Below are 20,823 nucleotides of genomic sequence, written 5' to 3'. Positions count from 1 at the left end.
CTGTTAGGGGTCTGTTAGGGGTCCTTTAGAACTGTTAGGGGTCTGTTAGGGGTCTGTTAGGGGTCCTTTAGAACTGTTAGGGGTCTTCATGGGTCTGTTAGGGGTCCTTTAGAACTGTTAGGGGTCTGTTAGGGGTCTGTTAGGGGTCCTTTAGAACTGTTAGGGGTCTTCATGGGTCTGTTAGGGGTCTGTTAGGGGTCCTTTAGAACTGTTAGGGGTCTTCATGGGTCTGTTAGGGGTCCTTTAGAACTGTTAGGGGTCTTCATGGGTCTGTTAGGGGTCCTTTAGAACTGTTAGGGTCTGTTAGGGGTCCTTTAGAACTGTTAGGGGTCCTTTAGAACTGTTAGGGGTCTGTTAGGGGTCCTTTATGGGACTGTTAGGGGTCCTTTAGAACTGTTAGGGGTCTGTTAGGGGTCCTTTAGAGGTCTGTTAGAGGTCTTATAGGGGTCCTTTAGAGGTCTGTTAGAGGTCTTATAGGGGTCCTTTAGAGGTCTGTTAGAGGTCTTATAGGGGTCCTTTAGAGGTCTGTTAAGGGTCTGTTAGGGGTCTTATAGGGGTCCTTTAGAGGTCTGTTAGGGGTCTGTTAGTGGTCCTTTATGGGACCTTTAGAGTTCTGTTAGGGGTCCTTTAGAACTGTTAGGGGTCTGTTAGGGTCTTCAGGGGTCTGTTAGGGGTCCTTTAGAATTGTTAGGGATCTGTTATGGGTCTGTTAGGGGTCCTTTAGGGGACCTTTAGAGTTCTGTTAGGGGTCTGTTAGGGGTCCTTTAGGGGTCCTTTATGGGTCTGTTAGGGGTCCTTTATGGGACTTTTAGAGTTCTGTTAGGGGTCCTTTATGGGACCTTTAGAGTTCTGTTAGGGGTCCTTTAGAGGTCTGTTAGGGGACTGTTAGAGTTCTGTTAGGGGTCCTTTATGGGTCCTTTAAGACCTTTAGGGGTCCTTTCACATTGCTACCAGAAAAAACCGTCACAAAAAACTTGTGTTTTAATATTCAAAGGATCTGATTGAATTTCATAAGGGCATTTCTGAAAAAAAAATGCATTTGAAATGAAATCCAAACTGCATTGATGGGTTTTTTAAATATTATTTATTCATTTTTGCTGCATGTTTCAGCTGATTTATCTCTCTGCACGGGTAACACAAAGCACAAACTAACATACTAGAGTTAATACCATACCAGCATCAGAAATACATCCTCACATTCTGGTCCACGCATCACGTCCTGCTTCACAGTGGAAAATCCCAACAGTAAAACCGCAACGTTTGCAGAATGCAAATATTTAGTTTGTAAGTTTAGTTCAGTTTCCAGACAGAGTTGGGTAACATCTCTACCCATAATGCAACACTCTGGTTGAAGAAAAGTTATTTTTAAAAGCCCCAAAAAAGCCAATCTAAAGATGTAAATTCCAGAAAAGAAGCATGATGTCATCGTTCAGGCAGACGGAGAGTTCTCCTGCCCGCAGCTCTGTGGACCGGTAGAACCGGTCCAGCGGGTCGGAGGGTTTGTGGATGTGTGCTCGTGTCCTCAGGCGGGTTCCAGGTGCTTTGCATCAGCGTGTGAGAAGCAATGAGAAAAGATTATAATCAGGTAACCACGTCCTCAAATGTGGCGACAGTCTCTCCCTTACTTCTTTTCTTTTCTTTTCCCTTACTACTTTTCACGATAAGATGCTTCCGGTCAAACACGTTTTGTAAAATAATCTTTTTATGTTCAGGATTCATGAATTCTCCAGTTTGTGGAGACCCTTTGGAGATCAGTTCGTCGTATTAAGTTCCCCGTTGTCGTATTTTCTGCAGGTAAATAGTTGAAAGCAGCAGAATCCTGCAGCTCTGAATGTGCTGCATCTGATCATCACAGCTGTTACAGACCTCTACAGGCTGCAGAGCCTGTTGTGCTGTGAGTACTTGAGTCTTGAAGGATCCCTTCTGGTGTCCTTGTCTTCACGGCCGCGTGATCCTGCACAGCGGGGTAGAATGAGGACGCACCTTGTGTGTGTGGGGCGTCACCGGGACGTGTCTGGTATGTGCCTCTGGTCTCTTCCATGTCTTGTTGACAGCGCAGCTGCTAAAATGTAAATCAGTGGAAGTGGAGGACGAGGCAGCTTGCAGATCTCAACTTGCCCTTCCTCCTCTACGTCTGCGGGGAGCTCCACCAGCGTGTGCTGCTGTGACACTTTGCTGTTTGTCATCACGGGACGCCGCTGCAGAGCTCCATGTGCACCTTGTGCAGCGGGACGGCTGAGGAGGGGTCTGTAGGCTCTGAGGGGCAGCAGGGAGCAGCAGAGTAAGGTGACCTTTCAATTTGTAGTTCTTGTGACGTGACCACAATGTGAGTCAGAGCTGAGAGAATATGTTGAATATGATTACGTTTACACATCAGATGGTACGATAATACCAGCTGTAAATACAGTTATGAAGACATATTAACAGTTTTTAACATATTTAGAAACCATTCATTGATTGAATCTCAAAGAATAGACTCTCGAGACCTTACTTGTTCTTGTATATCTAAATTATATATATATATATATATATATATATATATATATATATATATATGTATATGTATATCTATATATATATATATATATATATGTATATGTATATGTTTCACTGCCATGTGTCTATAGTAGCCCAGAAAGCCACCAAATTCTAAATAATCTGTTAATATCCACAGACTGTATATAAGAAGAGGGCGTAGTCGTGACGTCACTCGTTGGTTTGTGGACGGATGTTTTCGGCGATTGGATGGAGATGTGTTTGTGACCAGTGAGCAGGAAGTGACCATATCTGGACTGAGGAGATGAACAGTTATTCAGACACCTCCATCTGCACTATTTGCACTTTTTTGACTTCTGTTCTCTTTAATGTATTTTTTACATTCATCTTGTTATTGCATATTGTGTATAAGTACAAAGAGCAAAGAGAAACCAGAGTCAAATTCCATGTATGTGGCCATTAAAGCTGACGTAGAGAGACGGCGTATACGTCTCTGGTGTCGACCTGTCAATCACTAGAGAGAATGCAGCTTTAACACATGAAGCATAGACTTCTATACAACCAGAGGAGTCGCCCCCTGGTGGTCAGGAGAGAGAATGCAGCTTTAACACATGAAGCATAGACTTCTATACAACCAGAGGAGTCACCCCCTGGTGGTCAGGAGAGAGAATGCAGCTTTAACACATGAAGCATAGACTTCTATACAACCAGAGGAGTCGCCCCCTGGTGGTCAGGAGAGAGAATGCAGCTTTAACACATGAAGCATAGACTTCTATACAACCAGAGGAGTCGCCCCCTGGTGGTCAGGAGAGAGAATGCAGCTTTAACACATGAAGCATAGACTTCTATACAACCAGAGGAGTCGCCCCCTGGTGGTCAGGAGAGAGAATGCAGCTTTAACACATGAAGCATAGACTTCTATACAACCAGAGGAGTCGCCCCTTGGTGGTCAGGAGAGAGAATGCAGCTTTAACACATGAAGCATAGACTTCTATACAACCAGAGGAGTCGCCCCCTGGTGGTCAGGAGAGAGAATGCAGCTTTAACACATGAATCATAGACTTCTATACAACCAGAGGAGTCGCCCCCTGGTGGTCAGGAGAGAGAATGCAGCTTTAACACATGAATCATAGACTTCTATACAACCAGAGGAGTCGCCCCCTGGTGGTCAGGAGAGAGAATGCAGCTTTAACACATGAATCATAGACTTCTATACAACCAGAGGAGTCGCCCCCTGGTGGTCAGGAGAGAGAATGCAGCTTTAACACATGAATCATAGACCTTCCGCTGATATAATCACTTCCTGGCAGTCCTCAGAAATTGAACGGCTTCTTGTGTCTCCCTCAAGCTTCAGAACCCGTCGGTGAGCCTCCAGCAGTAACGGTGGGGTCTGTCCGGTGCCGGGGAGCTCTCGGAGGGCGTGGAGCTGGATGTATGAGACAGCTTCATGGGCGTGAAGGACCATCTGGAGGATGGGACAGGCCACATCCTCAGCCTGGGGCTGGATCTGGACTACCTCCACGTGGAAGGCACTGAGCGGCAGGCGGGCCTGAGCACTGTGACGGGTGCCGGGCATATAGGGGTCAAAGCTGGGGCCCCGAGTAATAGCAGTGACAGCAGTCTTGGTAGTAGCAGCACAAGCTTTAGCACTAATTCCAGCTTCAGCAGCAGCAGTAGTTGCAGTAACTTCTCTGACAGTGACGATGAACGGCTCCAGAATGGGTTCGGTTCTGAATCCCAAAACCCTCACCAGCCTCTCCTGCGGCACCAGGAGTGCTCTTCAGTCCTCCAGACGGTCAGGCCGGACCTGGCACCAAACCGATCCCCCGGAGACCCCCCACAGCCGGAGGCCTCGCCTCCCCGTGACCCGCTCACAGACTACCGCGCCAAGGTGGAGTTTGCCCTCAAGCTGGGCTACCCCGAGGAGCTGGTGCTGCTGGTGCTGAGGAAACTGGGCCCAGACGCACTCATCAACGACGTCCTGGGAGAGCTGGTGAAACTGGGAACCAAGACAGAGATGGAGCAACAGGGAGGAGGATCGACTGTCTCCCAGTCTCCCTCCTCCTGTTTGTCATCCTCCCTGGCCTCCTTGGCCTCCTCCTCCAGCTCCTCGCTGGACTCCTGCCGGCTGCTGTGTCCGTCCCAGCTGCTGGAGGACAAAGACAACCTTCGCCCCGTCGTGCTGGACGGGAGCAACGTGGCCATGAGGTGAGGAGGAACAGGTTTCTGTTATTCTGCTTTAAACGTGATGGCTGCATGTCGCAGAGTAAAGGAACCATCGGTTGTTGTCTGGCTGTTGTTAGCAGCTAAGCTACAGCAGCTCAAGTTAGCAGCCACATGAACGCATAACGTCCTGGAACACGACGTAACCGCCCTGCGTGTTGCGTGTGACGCGTACGCCTTTTTGTGACGTGATAAAAACACATTTACATGTTAAGGGATTATACCCAGACGGCCCATTAGCTTTAGAAACAGGAAGTGTTAAAAGTCTCCTTGAGAGTAAATATTTAGCAGCCAAATCGAATATTTTACAGGATATTCAATCTTTGGATTCTTTATAACACATTTAATACTTTTTTTTTTGATTGGCTGATGAGTGGCACCTCGCTGCAGAACTCCAGGGGATTCGGGGAGACGTGCTTGATTCCTCCATGGTGAGGGCAGCGCGACCAGGTCATGTTTGTGCGCTGCGGCACATTAAATAGCCTAGAGTTTTTTTTCAGCGTGAGAATACGATGTGTGGCGGGAGGGCGTGACTTAAGACCGAAATGCGTGACAGTCACGCTCAATGCGTGACACTTGAGAGTCCTGGAGATATGAGTTAACAGATAATTACACGTCCTCCTCAGCATTGTGGAGTTTGGTTCGTGGCTTTTTGTTGGTTACACTCGTCGTCTCAGTCTTCAGTGGAGTACCGCAAGGGTTATGTGAGATATTTTAATGTAGAAATATCAATACCAATACCACTTTTTATGAAACTATGTTCATATTTTCAATTATATCATTAACTGTCGCAAAAAAAAGATGTGCGTCATGTTTTTGCTGATTTCAACTGATATATAAATTAGTAAAACGTCAACAAATGGATTAAAAACTGTATTTAATATGCAAAAACAGAGGTATTTTTCCTCTTATGAAAACAAACAGGTGTGAAGCTCTAGAAAGCAAAATGAAACAATTTTACTTTATCATTACACTTGTCACTTTCACATAACACTTACATTCCGTGCACTTCATTTTTATTTTAACTTTTTTCTACTGTAGATTCAATTGTAAATATTTATGCTCCCATTTATTGCACTCTGTTAATTGTTAAATGTTTATTGTTAAATGTTATGCACCTCCCGCCAGGACAAATTCCTTGTATGTGAAAACATACACGCCAACAAATGGTTCTGGTTCTGATTCTGATATCAGGTTTTCACTTAAAAATCTCCTCGTGAGGACAACATTTAGTCTGCTTTGGCGTCGCTGATTGTTCAACATGTCTTTCTGCTCCTACAGTCATGGAAATAAGGAGGTGTTCTCCTGCCAAGGCATCCAGCTGGCTGTCGATTGGTTCTTGGACCGAGGTCACCGTGACATCACTGTCTTTGTCCCGGCTTGGAGAAAAGAGCAGTCCCGCCCCGATGCGCTCATCACAGGTAACAGCTCCTGAAGCCTCCGGCGGTGATGCAAAGTCACGATTAAATGGCGCCGTAAACAAAGCAGAAGGATGCCGATGAATCCTCTGCTAGGTGTGTGACTGTGTCCCGTCTCCGTCCTCAGACCAGGAGATCCTCCGGCGCCTGGAGAAAGAGAAGATCCTGGTCTTCACGCCATCGCGCCGCGTGCAGGGCCGCCGCGTGGTTTGCTACGACGACCGCTTCATCGTCAAACTGGCCTACGAGTCCGAGGGCATCATCGTCTCCAATGACAACTACCGCGACCTCGCCAACGAGAAGCTGGAGTGGAAGAAGTTCATCGACGAGCGTCTGCTGATGTACTCCTTTGTAAACGACAAGTAAGCAAACTCGTGACCAAAGGAAGTAAAGTTGCCGGGAAGCAAAGAGAAAAATGCAATTTATTAGTGGACAAATCCTTTAAAAACACCAATGGAGAAAATGTGGCATCTGATTTGGAAAGCACATAAAGGACCAAAGAAGGACGCGGAAGCCATAAAAAAAGACCTATGTGGGTCCCAACCACTAAAGATCACTTCAAGAGGTTGTAACCGAGCCGCACGATGCATTTCTGCATGGAAGTCATCTGAGGACTTCCTTTAACTTGAACCGACACTTTCATTTCCTCATTGTTGTTCTTTTGATCTTTTATTAGTGTCACTGATCAAATCATCCCCTCTGAAAAGAGACAGGTGTCTTGTATTATTGAAGGGATCTGTTGTCATAAAGATATGTTTGTTAGGGGTTTAATCTATTATCCGTGCATTCAGGTTCATGCCACCAGATGACCCACTTGGACGACATGGACCCAGTCTGGAGAACTTCCTGAGGAAGAGGCCTACTATTGCTGAACACAGAAAGCAGCCATGTCCTTATGGTAAAAAACAATAATGCTCTTCTGTTGATGTCAGTGGAGCACTTCAAGCATTTAAATTAACTAAAAACATATGCTTTGATCTGGTTCTACCTTTCCAAGGATGTAGAATGACCCCTACATTATTCAACAATTTACTTGAAATGATGACCTTTCTTACAGCCGTCGAATTAACACAAATAATTGTTTACTTACTGACGAGTGAGTTTCCTTGTTTCCTTGTTTTCTTCCTTCAGGTAAGAAGTGCACATATGGCCACAAGTGCAAGTTTTACCACCCTGAAAGGGGCAGCCAGCCCCAGCGTGCCGTGGCTGATGAGCTCCGTGCCAGTGCCAAGATGTCGTCCGTGGCGTCTAGAGGTCTGCTGGAAGACGCCCTGATGGCGAAGAGACAAAGCTCCGGTCAACCGGAGGGTATAGCTGAGGCCGAGCGGAGTCGGGGCACTCCGAAGAAGCAGTCGAACCCCAGCCCTCACTGCTCCTTCAGCGACCTCCTGGAGGACAGGCTCCGGATGCAGTCCAAAGTGGAAGGTCGTAGGGGAAGCAACAGCAGCGGCAGCAGCTGTAGCAGCAGCTTTCTTGGGTACCTGGCTCCGGGGGGATCCCCTTCGTCTGGAAGCTTTGACCGATGGGAGTACCCTGGGGGAAACGGTGGAGGCAGCTCCAGGTACCCTGGAGTCTCCAGACCAAGCCAGACGGAAACTTACCGCAGATGCGAGTCTCCAGATCTGGGCTACAGCTCCCTGGTGAAGGCCTACTCCAGCCTCAGTCTGGTGGTGCCGCAGAGTCCTGAATGCTTCCTTCCTGCCGATCTGCAAGCCGGATCGCTGCTGTCGGACTGTAGCAGTGACGGCAGCGCGGACTCTTTCTCCCCGGACCTCTTGTTAGACGATGGCCCCAAGTGCCACCATCACCACCACCATCCTCACCACCATCATCATCACTGCTCTGGCCAGTACGCGCACCCAGTGAGCCGCGTTCCTCCTGGACTGGGCCACCATGTTCCTCGCAGCTATCCAGTTCCTCAAGCGCTGCGGAGACAACTTACTTTTGGCTTGGAAGACCCTCCAGCTTCCGTTCCCTCTCATGGACCTCCACAGCCCTTCAAGTCCCCTTCAGCCTACGTCCCACCACATCCCTTCAAGTCCCCTTCAGCCTACGTCCCACCACATCCCTTCAAGTCCCCTTCAGCCTACGTCCCACCACATGCCTTCAAGTCCCCTTCAGCCTACGTCCCAGCACACCTTCAACATCCATTGCTGAGCAGCTTCCCGGGAGAATTCCCAGCTGGCCCACCGCAAGCATCCGGCGCTCACTCCCACTCTCAGAGCTCGCCGGTCGGCCGCGATTTGATGGGCTCCCTTTGGCAGGAAGGCAGACTCCAAGACCCCCAAGTGTACAAAGGGTCCCCGCTTCACTCCCGAATAAACCACTCTGGGCTAAACCAACAACCACAGCATGCGGTAAACTGGGACCCCCATTACCAGCAGTCCCCTAAGCCCCGCTACGATCCGTACGCCTTCCAGAGCCTCCCAGAAGTCCTGGAGAAGGCTTGGCACTCGCCTTGGGGCCGGCAAACCCACTCGTCCCCCCGGGGCCTTTCAGCCTCGAGTCTCCCACCGCTGCCCCAGTTGTCCCTTCCACCCATCACTGCCCACAAGAGCCACCTGTCCCCGGCGCCGCCGCACCAGGAGCCCCCTGCCTTGGGTCGATACCAGGACCTCAGAGAGAGGGTGTTTGTTAACTTGTGCCGGATTTTCCCTGCGGACCTGGTGAGGATGGTGATGATCAGGAACCCCCAAGTGGTGGACGCCCAGGAGCTCGCGGCGGTGATTCTGATGGAGAAATCGCAGCACGGGTCTTGAACGCCGGCCAGCGGGTGAAGCTGCAGCTTCATCGTAGCCAGGCTGCAGCTTCTTCGTAGCCGGGTTAATCCCTCGCACTCGTCTTGATTATTAAAGTCAAGGTTGGACAGAAGCAAACCAAAAGCACAATATATACAGCCGTGAATGCACTGCTTAATTGTATTGCAGGGAAGTCGCCTCATTAACTTGAATGGTATCTTTGTAAAGGGAAATCCCCAAAATTGCCATATTTTTTTCTATGAATATATGCCTGCTATTACAGCACTTAAGATCAGGAAAGGTTGGGGATTAATGTGCATGTTTGAGCTCGAGCTTTGAATCAAGACACCGGTTTCTCTTCGGGATGCCTTGAGTGTGTTTCAAAGGTGACAGCGTTGTTCATTTTAAATTAATTTATTTGTTATATTTTAAGTTATTTACATATTTTTTAAATTATTCTGTTTTTGGCACTTTTTTTGTTATTGCTGTGTTTCCTCCTCAGCTTTTTTTATTTTTATTTTGGGCAATCATATCAGGGTATAAGTATAGCTCAAACTCCTACTCTCCATCTGAGTAAAATACTTCTCTTTTCACCAGTCGCTGATACGATAGCGAGGGGTAAAGGAATATTTATTCAATCGTAAAGGTTCTTCATGCATTGCTGATATTTTTCCACCGTATCTGAAGCTACAATTAGCTCAACAAGCGGATCAGTGCTTTCTTTATGAACCGACAGATGCTGTGGTGACATTTTGTGGATTTCCCCAAACAGGGAAGTGAAACTCGAGCGGCACCCACAAAAGAATATTGAAAAAACTCCACTCGAAAACCCCGAGCTGTTGTTTATTTCCGCTTCATCGGCTTTTAGAATTTATTATTTTAGTTTTTTTTATAAAAACACACCTTCTGTTCCACCTTTAAACCACATTATAATTTGAATCATGTGGAGAGCACCCGGAATGTTTGGGTGGAAAAGAAGATTGTTGGTTTATTTTAGTATGTGTTAATTTATTCCACGTTTACGTGTGTGAACATCTGTCTTGCTTTAGACACAGGGTCTCGTTTGTCCGTGGCGACGCCACTAAACTCATCGGTTCAGTGAAGAAAGAAATCAGATTTTAAGGAAAATAACAAACATGAAAGTGGTATCATACCTTTCTGAATTCATTTAAAATCATCAAGGACTTGGAAGGAATTACCTCAGACGTCAATAAGCTCATAACTCAATATTATTAACGTTATTTATGAATCGAGTCGTCATTAAATCTATGAAATGTCAAAACGTAGTAAAAAGTTTGATCCAAATTATTATAATTAACTGCGCATCAGTATTTCTATGTTCTCTTCATGTATAAGCGCTTTGTTATTCTTATTGTCACCACCACCAATGGGATTGTGGGTCTCTGGCACGACACCCAGCAGCCAGATGACACCTCTCTTTGTTGATACAAATTGTATCCTATAAACCTTTTTAAGCAAGATCATTGTTTTTATATGAGAATATTTAAAGAAAAGAAAATATTTCGAGTTGAATATTTTTGAGTATTTGTGGCAAACGTTGTCACCTTTTGGTGCTGAGCCTATATTTATATTGTGCAGGAAAGAGACCTTTTGGGAAATAGCTATTGTTTCTATTGTCAGTGAATCACGGTACTGTCAAAACCCTCAGCGGGTCGAGTCGGCCCTAAAAGACGTGAAATGTTGTTGTTAAAAGGTGTTAAAACTAAAAAGGTGTGGTTAAAAGGTGACGTTGTCTCATTTCTCGAGAGACATTTTGTTAGCGTGTTAGCTTCAAACCTCGAAGAAGTGCAGTAAAAAAATAATAAATAGAGGTTTTAATGAGCTTGCATCTCAAAGCCACACCTCCAAATATTTTACGACAAAAACCACAACGTGTTCTTCTCTATTGTCTCTTGCTCTTATCGCTCCTACTTGAAAGCTCTCTTCTGGGTTAGGGTTAAGCTCTCTTCTGGGTTTGGGTTAAGCTCTCTTCTGGGTTTGGGTTAAGCTCTTTTCTGGGTTTGGGTTAAGCTCTCTTCTGGGTTTGGGTTAAGCTCTCTTCTGGGTTAGGGTTAAGCTCTCTTCTGGGTTAGGGTTAAGCTCTCTTCTGGGTTAGGGTTAAGCTCTCTTCTGGGTCAGGGTTAAGCTCTCTTCTGGGTTTGGGTTAAGCTCTCTTCTGGGTTAGGGTTAAGCTCTCTTCTGGGTTAGGGTTAAGCTCTCTTCTGGGTCAGGGTTAAGCTCTCTTCTGGGTCAGGGTTAAGCTCTCTTCTGGGTTAGGGTTAAGCTCTCTTCTGGGTTTGGGTTAAGCTCTCTTCTGGGTTTGGGTTAAGCTCTCTTCTGGGTTTGGGTTAAGCTCTCTTCTGGGTTTGGGTTAAGCTCTCTTCTGTGCCGACCCTGAAGCTCTCAGGAACGAGTCCTCGCTGCTTCCTGTCTTCAGCGGGTTCTCTTCCTCCGGCTGGCACCGTGTGCTAGTGTTCGTCTGCAACTTAAAGAAACGCACCTCTGAAAGGTGTCACGTTAACATTCCTGTGGATGAAAAAAAAAAAAAAAACGTATCTAGTGTATGAGGGCAAAAGCTATTTTTCTATGATCATGAACTTGTTCAGAGCTATTTTTTCTATGTTTACCTGCAGGAAGAGATTGTAATACGGGGATGCTCACTTTGACTGTTGTGTTTGGTTTTCTCCCCAAATGTTACGACAAGTGTTCAGACTGAATATGAGTCCAACCGAGCAAAAACGTACCGCTGCAGTTCTGTGTTATCGAACCGCCGAGCCTCCGTCTGTCCGCGTGTCGTCGTCTCTGCACGTTCAGGAAGTGAAGTTTAAAAGGCCTGTTTCACAGCAGAGGCTCAGGTACTATTGAACTTATCCTAAACTATTCCCGTTGAGGATGAGCCACGACTGTGTAAACAAAAACATCCGGCTTTAGTCGACAGTGGAGAAGCTGACAGTCGGCTCCAGCTATCGGCAGTGATGGAATAAAACGGGTGATGCACTCTTTATTCCATCACTTTCCGTCTCCGTCCACGCAGCACCGGCACATCGTTACCAAGAAAACCGAGTTTGAAAGAATAGAAACTGATTTTATTTTTCAGTACCATAAGAGTTGGGTTACACGCCACTACTACCTTCGGTCAGCGTCCCCGTTTGCTCCCCGCTGTAGCCAGCTGGCGCTCATGCTAGTTCCCCGCTAATTTCCACTAGCTCTACTAGCTCTCTACTAGCTCTCTGCTAGCTCTCCGCTAGCTCCCCGACAACCACCGAAGGTAGCAGGACCAGCCCTGGCAGAGGGGAGGTAGCAGCAGGAGGAGGGAGCAAGCAGCAGCGCTAGCTAGCACTGCTGCTAGCTTGCTACAGCGGTACACTGACCGGAGCTAGGAGCGGCTTGTAACCCGACTTTTACGGTAACCAGTGTAACATTTTTACTGGCCACTCTTCTACTGTTCACAAACCCTGTAAAATAAAATAAAAACCTGCAAAGTGCAAAACCTCCTATCTGCAAAATTATCCAGGAAAAGTGGGGGCAAACCTCCTATCTGCACTTTCAGTATTTTTCATTTTTATTTTGTATTATGTATCGGGTATCCTTCAAAAATAGCAATCTGCTATTCTCAAAAAAGTGCATTTTTCTGACAGGAGGTTTTGCTCCCCGGACATCGATACGCGTTCTTATCTTGCTGAAAGGAGTTCCTGGTGCCGCCAGCGCCCTGAACAGCACCCTGAACAGTGCCCTGAACAGTGCCCTGAACAGCACCCTGAACAGTACCCTGAACAGTGCCCTGAACAGTGCCCTGAACAGCACCCTGAACAGCGCCCTGAACAGTGCCCTGAACAGTGCCCTGAACAGTACCCTGAACAGCGCCCTGAACAGCACCCTGAACAGTGCCCTGAACAGTGCCCTGAACAGCATCCTGAACAGCGCCCTGAACAGCGCCCTGAACAGTGCCCTGAACAGTACCCTGAACAGTGCCCTGAACAGCACCCTGAACAGCGCCCTGAACAGTGCCCTGAACAGTGCCCTGAACAGTACCCTGAACAGCGCCCTGAACAGCACCCTGAACAGTGCCCTGAACAGTGCCCTGAACAGCATCCTGAACAGCACCCTGAACAGCGCCCTGAACAGCGCCCTGAACAGCGCCCTGAACAGCGCCCTGAACAGCATCCTGAACAGTGCACTGAACAGTACCCTGAACAGCGCCCTGAACAGTGCCCTGAACAGTGCCCTGAACAGCATCCTGAACAGTGCCCTGAACAGCATCCTGAACAGTGCCCTGAACAGCATCCTGAACAGTGCACTGAACAGTACCCTGAACAGCGCCCTGAACAGTGCCCTGAACAGTGCCCTGAACAGCATCCTGAACAGTGCCCTGAACAGCATCCTGAACAGCGCCCTGAACAGCGCCCTGAACAGCGCCCTGAACAGCGCCCTGAACAGCCGCCCTGAACAGTGCCCTGAACAGCCGCCCTGAACAGTGCCCTGAACAGTGCCCTGAACAGCCGCCCTGAACAGCACCCTGAGTCTTCCTGGCGGCTGGAAGGAAATCACCCGACAACCTTTGTCAGCCATCTTTATGTGACTTCGGCCAAATTGCACTCGATCTTTAGTTTTTTGTTCTTAACGTCTTATGGTTACGGTGCGTTTGTTATTTACGTAAAAACACGTCAGCTTTCCGGATCGATCCGCGATGCCTCACAGGAACCGATGCATGTTCCCGTTTCCCCCGGCGTCCCGTCATGTGATCACCCGTCACATTCAGTCTGAACACACCTTTGAGAATTCAAGTGTGCGTTTTGTCTGTTTTTGTAATTTGTTGTTGACAGAAATGTCAAATATCAACGCCTTTATTTCTCATGTGCTTTAATGCAGCTTAACTTCAGAAATTGTGCCGCCTCTTCAGGGACCAAAGCCAAGTATTGTTGTATTGCTTTCCCACGTGTTCCCCCTTTGCTCAGGTCTGTGGTGGTTGTATGAAACCAAAATATGAAAGACGATATTAAAGTGTTTGACCATTGCTGCTGTTTCACTTTTTCCTGCTGGCAGATGAAGAGTTTCACTCCAAAAGATTGTCCAAAGCTGTCACGTGCAACTGATCCACGGCGAGGAAGCCCCGCCCCCTACTACAGCGGCGCTTCACTGATTGGTTGATGTGCAGAATGTGTCCGCTCGAAATACATTAAACATTTCAGCAAAAGATAAAAAAGAAAAGAAACTTGAGATTCACACAAAAAATGTTCGAAATGCTTTTTCCCCCACTAATGAATTTGACCTCGTTGTTGGTCGTGTCTTTGTTCATCTTTTTCTTCTCTTCTTTTATTAAAAAACGTGACTTTCGGAGTGGGCGAACTCGACGTGCGCTTTAGGAACTGAAACCCAAAACAGAAGCTTGGAAAACCAACTGTGGCCAAATGAGACGTGTTGACTGTTGTGTGTGATGTAAATGTGAGCAATAAAAGCCGAGTCAAGCTTCCACGTGTTGCTGCTGAGTTTCCTTATTAGCTCAGTGTGTTTCTGCAGAGACGGGGGTTTGATGCTGCGGGGCGCTGATGGGAGGAACGGGGGTTTGATGCTGTGGGGCGCTGACGGGAGGAACGGGGGTTTGATGCTGCGGGGCGCTGATGGGAGGAACGGGGGTTTGATGCTGCAGGGCGCTGATGGGAGGAACGGGGGTTTGATGCTACAGGGTGCTGATGGGAGGAACGGGGGTTTGATGCTACAGGACGCTGACGGGAGGAACGGGGGTTTGATGCTACAGGGTGCTGACGGGAGGAACGGGGGTTTGATGCTGTGGGGCGCTGACGGGAGGAACGGGGGTTTGATGCTACAGGGTGCTGACGGGAGGAACGGGGGTTTGATGCTACTGAACGCTGACGGGAGGAACGGGGGTTTGATGCTACGGGGGGCTGACAAGAGGAACGGGGGTTTGACGGGGGTTTGATGCTACGGGGCGCTAACATGATCCTTCGGCAGCGTCATCTCCTGTGTATATTTAGATAACTCATCTCAATGGATGGAGAATGCCAGCACAAATATAAAATAAGCACCTAACAGGTGAACTTTTCCCACAGAATTCAACACAAAATCAAGCTAGACAGAGGAAATGAGACGAATATGACATTTTTTAGTTTTATTTTTAAAACAAATTATTTAAATTACATGAGACGTAAAAGTGAAATACAGATACTAAAGAGTCACGGACAAGCGTGCCGGGACATCAACAAGCTACAAACGTCCGTTTCATTGTATCGACCGCTGCTCTCGTTTAGCTAGCGTACGCGACGCTAACGACGCGCCAGGGGGAGGACAGGAAATGCCGCTTGCCGTCTCTCCTTTGGGTAAAAGGAGGTGTGCTTTGTTGGGGTTGGGGTTGAGAGGGGGCGGAGCTCTAGAAGCAGGGAGCAGTCTGATTGGCCGAGGCAGAGCTTTGGCGAGGCTGAAGCTGCGCAGCCCGTTAGCCGTTCATTCTCCTGGATAGAACCAACGGAAGCAGGAGTCCCCGGGGCGGCGGAAGGTTCTGGGCTCTACGAGGTTCATGGGAGGCGTTGACGTGGCATTTCCATCGTTGGGTCCGTCTCTCTCTCTCTTTCTCTCTCTCTCTCTCTCTCTCTCTCTCTCTCTCCTTCTCCCTCTCTCTCTCTCTCCTTCTCCCTCTCTCTCTCTCTCTCCCTCTCTTTCTCCCTCTCTCGCTCCCTCTCTCTCCCTCTCTCTCTCACATGGACTCAAACTCGTCGATGCGCTGCTTGGTGTTGCCCTGGCGGATCTGCCTCAGGGTCTTGTACTTGTCTCGGCCGGCGCGCACGTTCTCGGCGTGCAGCATGTCGTTCTGGGTTTTCTTGGTGTCGTCTCGGGCCTCGGCCAACTCCGAGCTCAGCGCCTGGACAGAAGACACAGAGCGGCATTATGAGAGATAAAAAATAAAAATAAAACATCTCACACGTTGCAGCATCGTCCAGGTTTGAAAAACACTGCCCCTAGGCCATCATGGTGCAGTTAAATTCATGTACTTATTAAATACAATATCTTTTTTACAAAGATTCCCTTTCTCCTTACGAACTAAAAGTGCTTGTATAATATAAAAGTTTTTTTTTTCATTTATTTAATAACTTAAGTGCAAAATGAACACATATATATGTGTATATATACCGTAAAAGTCGGGATATAAGCTGCTACTACCTTCGGTGGTTGTCCCCGCTAGCTCCCCGCTTTAGCCAGCTAGCGCTGCTGCTAGCTCCCCGCTGTAGCCAGCTAGCGCTGCTGCTAGCTCCCCGCTGTAGCCAGCTAGCGCTGCTGCTAGCTCCCCGCTATAGCCAGCTAGCTAGCTCCCCAACAACCACCGAAGGTAGCGGAACCAGCCCCGGCTTATAACCCGACTTTTACGGTATACAAATATATATATTTGTTTGTGAATTGAACTGAGTGGAAATGTAAAGTATGATGTAAAAACTTAATGCAATCTTAAAATGATATAGCCCGGCTTTAATCAGTGATGTTAAATATATAAAGTATTAGTATAGTATAGTATAAAGTATATTATTGTATTTCTCGTCTACCTGCAGCTGTTTCTTGACCCGCTCGTTCTTCTGCGCCTCCGTGACGCGCTCCTCCTCCTGGCTGCCGACGCCGTCGCTGAGGAGCTCTTCCTGCTCCTCGTGGTCCTGGTCCGGCGCCGGCGTGGACGTCATGGCCGTCTTCAGCTCCTCCCTGGTCTTCTCCAGGTCGTCCTGTGCTGACAGAGCCTGTGAAGAAAGATCATGCAGACCTTTAGAGAGAGAAAGGCACGGACACAGTCTATACGCAGACGATACCATATTCTATCTTTCAGATTTGTTATCGTTTAATGGACCTAAACAAGGCCGCGGGGCCTGTTGATGCCCTGTGAGGTCTCTACCTCTGCTGCAGCCGACACACACACACACACACACACACACACACACACACACACAGCATTGCTCCGCCGAGTATATATATATATACTGTATGTATATATGTGTATATGTATATACACAGGACCCATTACTTTGTGTTGCCACTCAGTTGCTTCATCTTCTTTTTTCCTCTTGGCTTCCTCCAGCAGAGCGATTTTAGCCGTGAACTCCGCGAGCTCAGCCGCCTGCTCAGGGAAACCCGACACATTAATAGGTTACCGGACCGAACTCAGCGTGCTTTCCAAACATTTTGATTTTACAAGAACATGAAATGGAATGGAGGTACCAGTTGCTCCTGGTTCTTCATCTGGTCGGCAGCCTGCTGAGCCAGCGCTGCCTTGGCCTCCTCCGCCGCCTGCCGCTCGCCCTCCAGACGCTCCGCCTCCTCCTGGGCCCACTTCCTCTCCTGCTCCAGCTCCAGCGCCCTGCGGGTCTGCTCCTCCAGCTCTGCACACACACACACACACACACACACACACACACACACACACACACACACACACACACACACACATAGACACAGACACACATAGACACAGACACACACACACATAGACACAGACACACATAGACACACACACACACACAGGTGTAAGGACAGGTGTAAGGACAGGTGTAAGGACAGGTGAACTCTTCTTCTCTACCTTTCTGAGCCCTCTGCGTCTGCTTCTCGATCTGCCTCAGCCTCTCCATCAGCTCGTCCTTCTCCCGCTCGATCCGCTCCTTCTCCTTCTCCGCGTGCTCGCGCTTCTTCTTCTCGTTCTCCAGCTGCGCTCTGTCCAAACGGTCACATGGTCACACAGTCACATGATCACACGGTCACATGATCACACGGTCACACGTTCACATGATTCAATTCAATTCAGTTTACTTTGTATAGCCCAACATCACAAATACAAATTATCCTCAGAGGGCTTTACAATCTGTAACATAACATCCTGTCCCGGGACCTCACATCGGATCAGGAAAAACTCCCCCAATAAAGATAGTAGAAACCCTTTCACAGGGAAAACAGGGGAAGAAACCTGAGGGAGAGCAACAGAGGAGGATCCCTCTCCCCGGATGGACAGAAGCAATAGATGTCATGTGGCCAGAATGAATAACGTAACGGAGTTACAGCACATTACATGAATGTGACAGAAACTATTCATGATCACACGGTCACACGATCACACGGTCACGCGATCACACGGTCACACGATCACATGATCACACGGTCACATGATCACACGGTCACACGTTCACATGATCACATGTTCACATGATCACACGTTCAAATGATCACGCGGTCACATGATCACGTAGTCACATGATCACACGGTCACATGATCACACGATCACATGGTCACATGATCACGTGTCACATGATCACACGGTCACATGATCACACGGTCACATGATCACACGTTCACGTGATCACACGGTCACATGATCACATGATCACCGCTGACTGTGATCCAACCTTTTGAGTCTGGTCTTTACAAAGACTTCGGTGTCGTGTGGTCTGGGTTCTCTCAGTGAGCCGATGTGTCGTGTCGTTATGGAGGAACACGGGATCACACGGTCACATGATCACACATTAGTTCACAGGTGTGTTATTGTGAACGCACCTCTCCATCTGCTTGTGCTGCTTCTCCTCTCGGGCCTGAGCCTTCATCTGCTGCACCTCGATGGTGTCGGGCTTCCTCCTCCTCATGTACAGCTCGTGGTTCCCCATGCACAGCGCCAGGATGCGCTTGTTGATCCGCAACCGAGGGGCGTAGAACAAGAAGTCCTGAGGAGACGAGGAGACGAAGAGAGGAGGAGAGGATGAGAGGAGGAGAGGAGGAGATGAGAGATGAGGAGATGAGGAGACGAGGAGACGAGGGATGAGGAGAGGAAGAGAGGAGGAGAGGAGGAGAGGAGGAGATGAGAGATGAGGAGATGAGGAGAGGAGGAGAGGAGGAGAGGAGGAGAGGAGGAGATGAGGAGATGAGGAGACGAGGAGATGAGGAGATGAGGAGAGGAGGAGATGGAAGAGATAAGGAGATGAGGAAATGAGGAGAGGAGGAGATGACGAGATGAGGAGATGAGGAGAGGAGGAGATGTGAGATGAGGAGATGAGGAGATGAGGAGAGGAGGAGATGGAAGAGATAAGGAGATGAGGAGATGAGGAGAGGAGGAGAGGAGGAGAGGAGGAGATGAGAGATGAGGAGATGAGGAGACGAGGAGACGAGGGATGAGGAGAGGAGGAGATGGAAGAGATAAGGAGATGAGGAAATGAGGAGAGGAGGAGATGACGAGATGAGGAGATGAGGAGACGAGGAGACGAGGGATGAGGAGAGGAGGAGAGGAGGAGAGGAGGAGATGAGAGATGAGGAGATGAGGAGATGAGGAGAGGAGGAGATGGAAGAGATAAGGAGATGAGGAGATGAGGAGAGGAGGAGATGAGGAGAGGAGGAGAGGATGAGAGGAGGAGATGAGGAGACGAGGAGACGAGGGATGAGGAGAGGAAGAGAGGAGGAGAGGAGGAGAGGAGGAGATGAGAGATGAGGAGAGGAGGAGAGGAGGAGAGAAGGAGAGGAGGAGATGAGGAGATGAGGAGACGAGGAGATGAGGAGATGAGGAGAGGAGGAGATGGAAGAGATAAGGAGATGAGGAAATGAGGAGAGGAGGAGATGACGAGATGAGGAGATGAGGAGAGGAGGAGATGTGAGATGAGGAGATGAGGAGATGAGGAGAGGAGGAGATGGAAGAGATAAGGAGATGAGGAGATGAGGAGAGGAGGAGATGAGGAGAGGAGGAGAGGAGGAGAGGAGGAGATGAGAGATGAGGAGATGAGGAGACGAGGAGACGAGGGATGAGGAGAGGAGGAGATGGAAGAGATAAGGAGATGATGAAATGAGGAGAGGAGGAGATGACGAGATGAGGAGATGAGGAGACGAGGAGATGGAAGAGATAAGGAGATGAGGAGAGGAGGAGATGAGGAGATGAGGAGATGAGGAGAGGAGGAGATGAGAGATGAGGAGATGAGGAGACGAGGAGACGAGGAGAGGAGGAGAGGAGGAGAGGAGGAGATGAAGAGATGAGAGATGAGGAGAGGAGGAGATGAGAGAGGAGGAGAAGAGGAGAGGAGGAGATGAGAGAGGAGGAGATGAGGAGAGGAGGAAATGAGAGATGAGGAGATGAGGAGATGAGAGATGAGAGATGAGGAGATGAGGAGATGAGAGATGAGGAGATGAGGAGATGAGAGATGAGGAGATGAGGAGATGAGGAGAGGAAGAGATGAGAGAGGAGGAGATGAGGAGAGGAGGAGATGAGAGATGAGGAGATGAGGAGATGAGGAGATGACATATGAGGAGATGAGGAGATGAGGAGATGAGAGATGAGAGATGAGGAGATGAGGAGATGAGGAGATGAGAGATGAGGAGATGAGGAGATGAGAGATGAGGAGATGAGGAGATGAGGAGATGAGAGATGAGGAGATGAGAGATGAGAGATGAGGAGATGAGAGATGAGAGATAAGGAGATGAGGAGATGAGGAGACATAGTTTCTGATCAGAGCCCATCAGCTCCTCCTCATCACTTACTGGAGCTTTCTTGTCGATCGGCTTGATGACGAACTTCTTGTCGTTGAAGGAGATGTTTCTGATCTCACTCCAGGGGAAGCCGATCTTTGGCGACAGCCTGAGAGGAGAGATGATCAACATCAACATTAATATTAAGAGGAAGAGGAATATCTCACAGTTCATGAACATGTGTACACTTTAAAGAAAAAGCCTTCGAGGAGTGTTTCTGTTTGCAGGTTGTTCATCAGCAGTACTGTGTAACGCCACAGGGGGGCGCTGTTGTCAAACAATGCAATACCATGTCGTCAATGCAGCTTTATAGTGTGTGTGTGTGTGTGTGTGTGTGTGTGTGTGTGTGTGTGTGTGTGTGTGTGTGTGTGTGTGTGTGTGTTACTTGTCCTCGTGCTCGTAGATGTTGAGTCCCAGGGCGTCGACCCCGAGCCACAGTTCTGTGCCTTTCTTGTTTTTGATCTCA

The 20,823-nt window shown here is 48.4% G+C and overlaps 2 protein-coding genes across 4 annotated transcripts in view; one reads left to right on the top strand and one right to left on the bottom strand.

Moving 5' to 3' along the window:
• Positions 1-3,943: 3,943 nt before the first annotated feature.
• Positions 3,944-8,896, top strand: LOC306743136 (putative ribonuclease ZC3H12C; the record flags this gene model as incomplete). The annotated part of the gene is made up of 5 exons (XM_079225623.1): positions 3,944-4,704; positions 6,001-6,140; positions 6,265-6,499; positions 6,929-7,035; positions 7,269-8,896. The coding sequence occupies 5 exons, from the start codon at positions 3,944-3,946 to the stop codon at positions 8,894-8,896; spliced, it is 2,871 nt and encodes a 956-aa protein (XP_079081749.1).
• A 6,116-nt stretch (positions 8,897-15,012) lies between these two features.
• Positions 15,013-20,823, bottom strand: part of LOC306745209 (radixin-like) — a 25,266-nt gene continuing 19,455 nt past the window's right edge. For all 3 annotated transcript variants that reach the window (XM_079227961.1, XM_079227963.1, XM_079227962.1), the window contains 8 exons: positions 20,743-20,823; positions 20,370-20,466; positions 18,411-18,574; positions 17,445-17,575; positions 17,087-17,247; positions 16,893-16,985; positions 16,426-16,611; positions 15,013-15,749 (listed from right to left, as the gene is read on the bottom strand). The exon at positions 20,743-20,823 is cut by the window's right edge and continues 66 nt beyond it. In XM_079227961.1, coding sequence (XP_079084087.1) covers positions 15,585-15,749; positions 16,426-16,611; positions 16,893-16,985; positions 17,087-17,247; positions 17,445-17,575; positions 18,411-18,574; positions 20,370-20,466; positions 20,743-20,823 — 1,078 coding nt within the window. In that variant the 3' untranslated portion in view covers positions 15,013-15,584. The remainder of the gene's footprint in view (positions 15,750-16,425; positions 16,612-16,892; positions 16,986-17,086; positions 17,248-17,444; positions 17,576-18,410; positions 18,575-20,369; positions 20,467-20,742) is intronic.

This window comes from Taurulus bubalis (genome assembly GCF_910589615.1).
Source record: "Taurulus bubalis genome assembly, chromosome: 1".
Classification (NCBI taxonomy): domain Eukaryota; kingdom Metazoa; phylum Chordata; class Actinopteri; order Perciformes; family Cottidae; genus Taurulus; species Taurulus bubalis.
The sequence above is the reverse complement of the archived record's forward strand: the minus strand, read 5'-3'. Positions and strand labels throughout refer to the sequence as shown.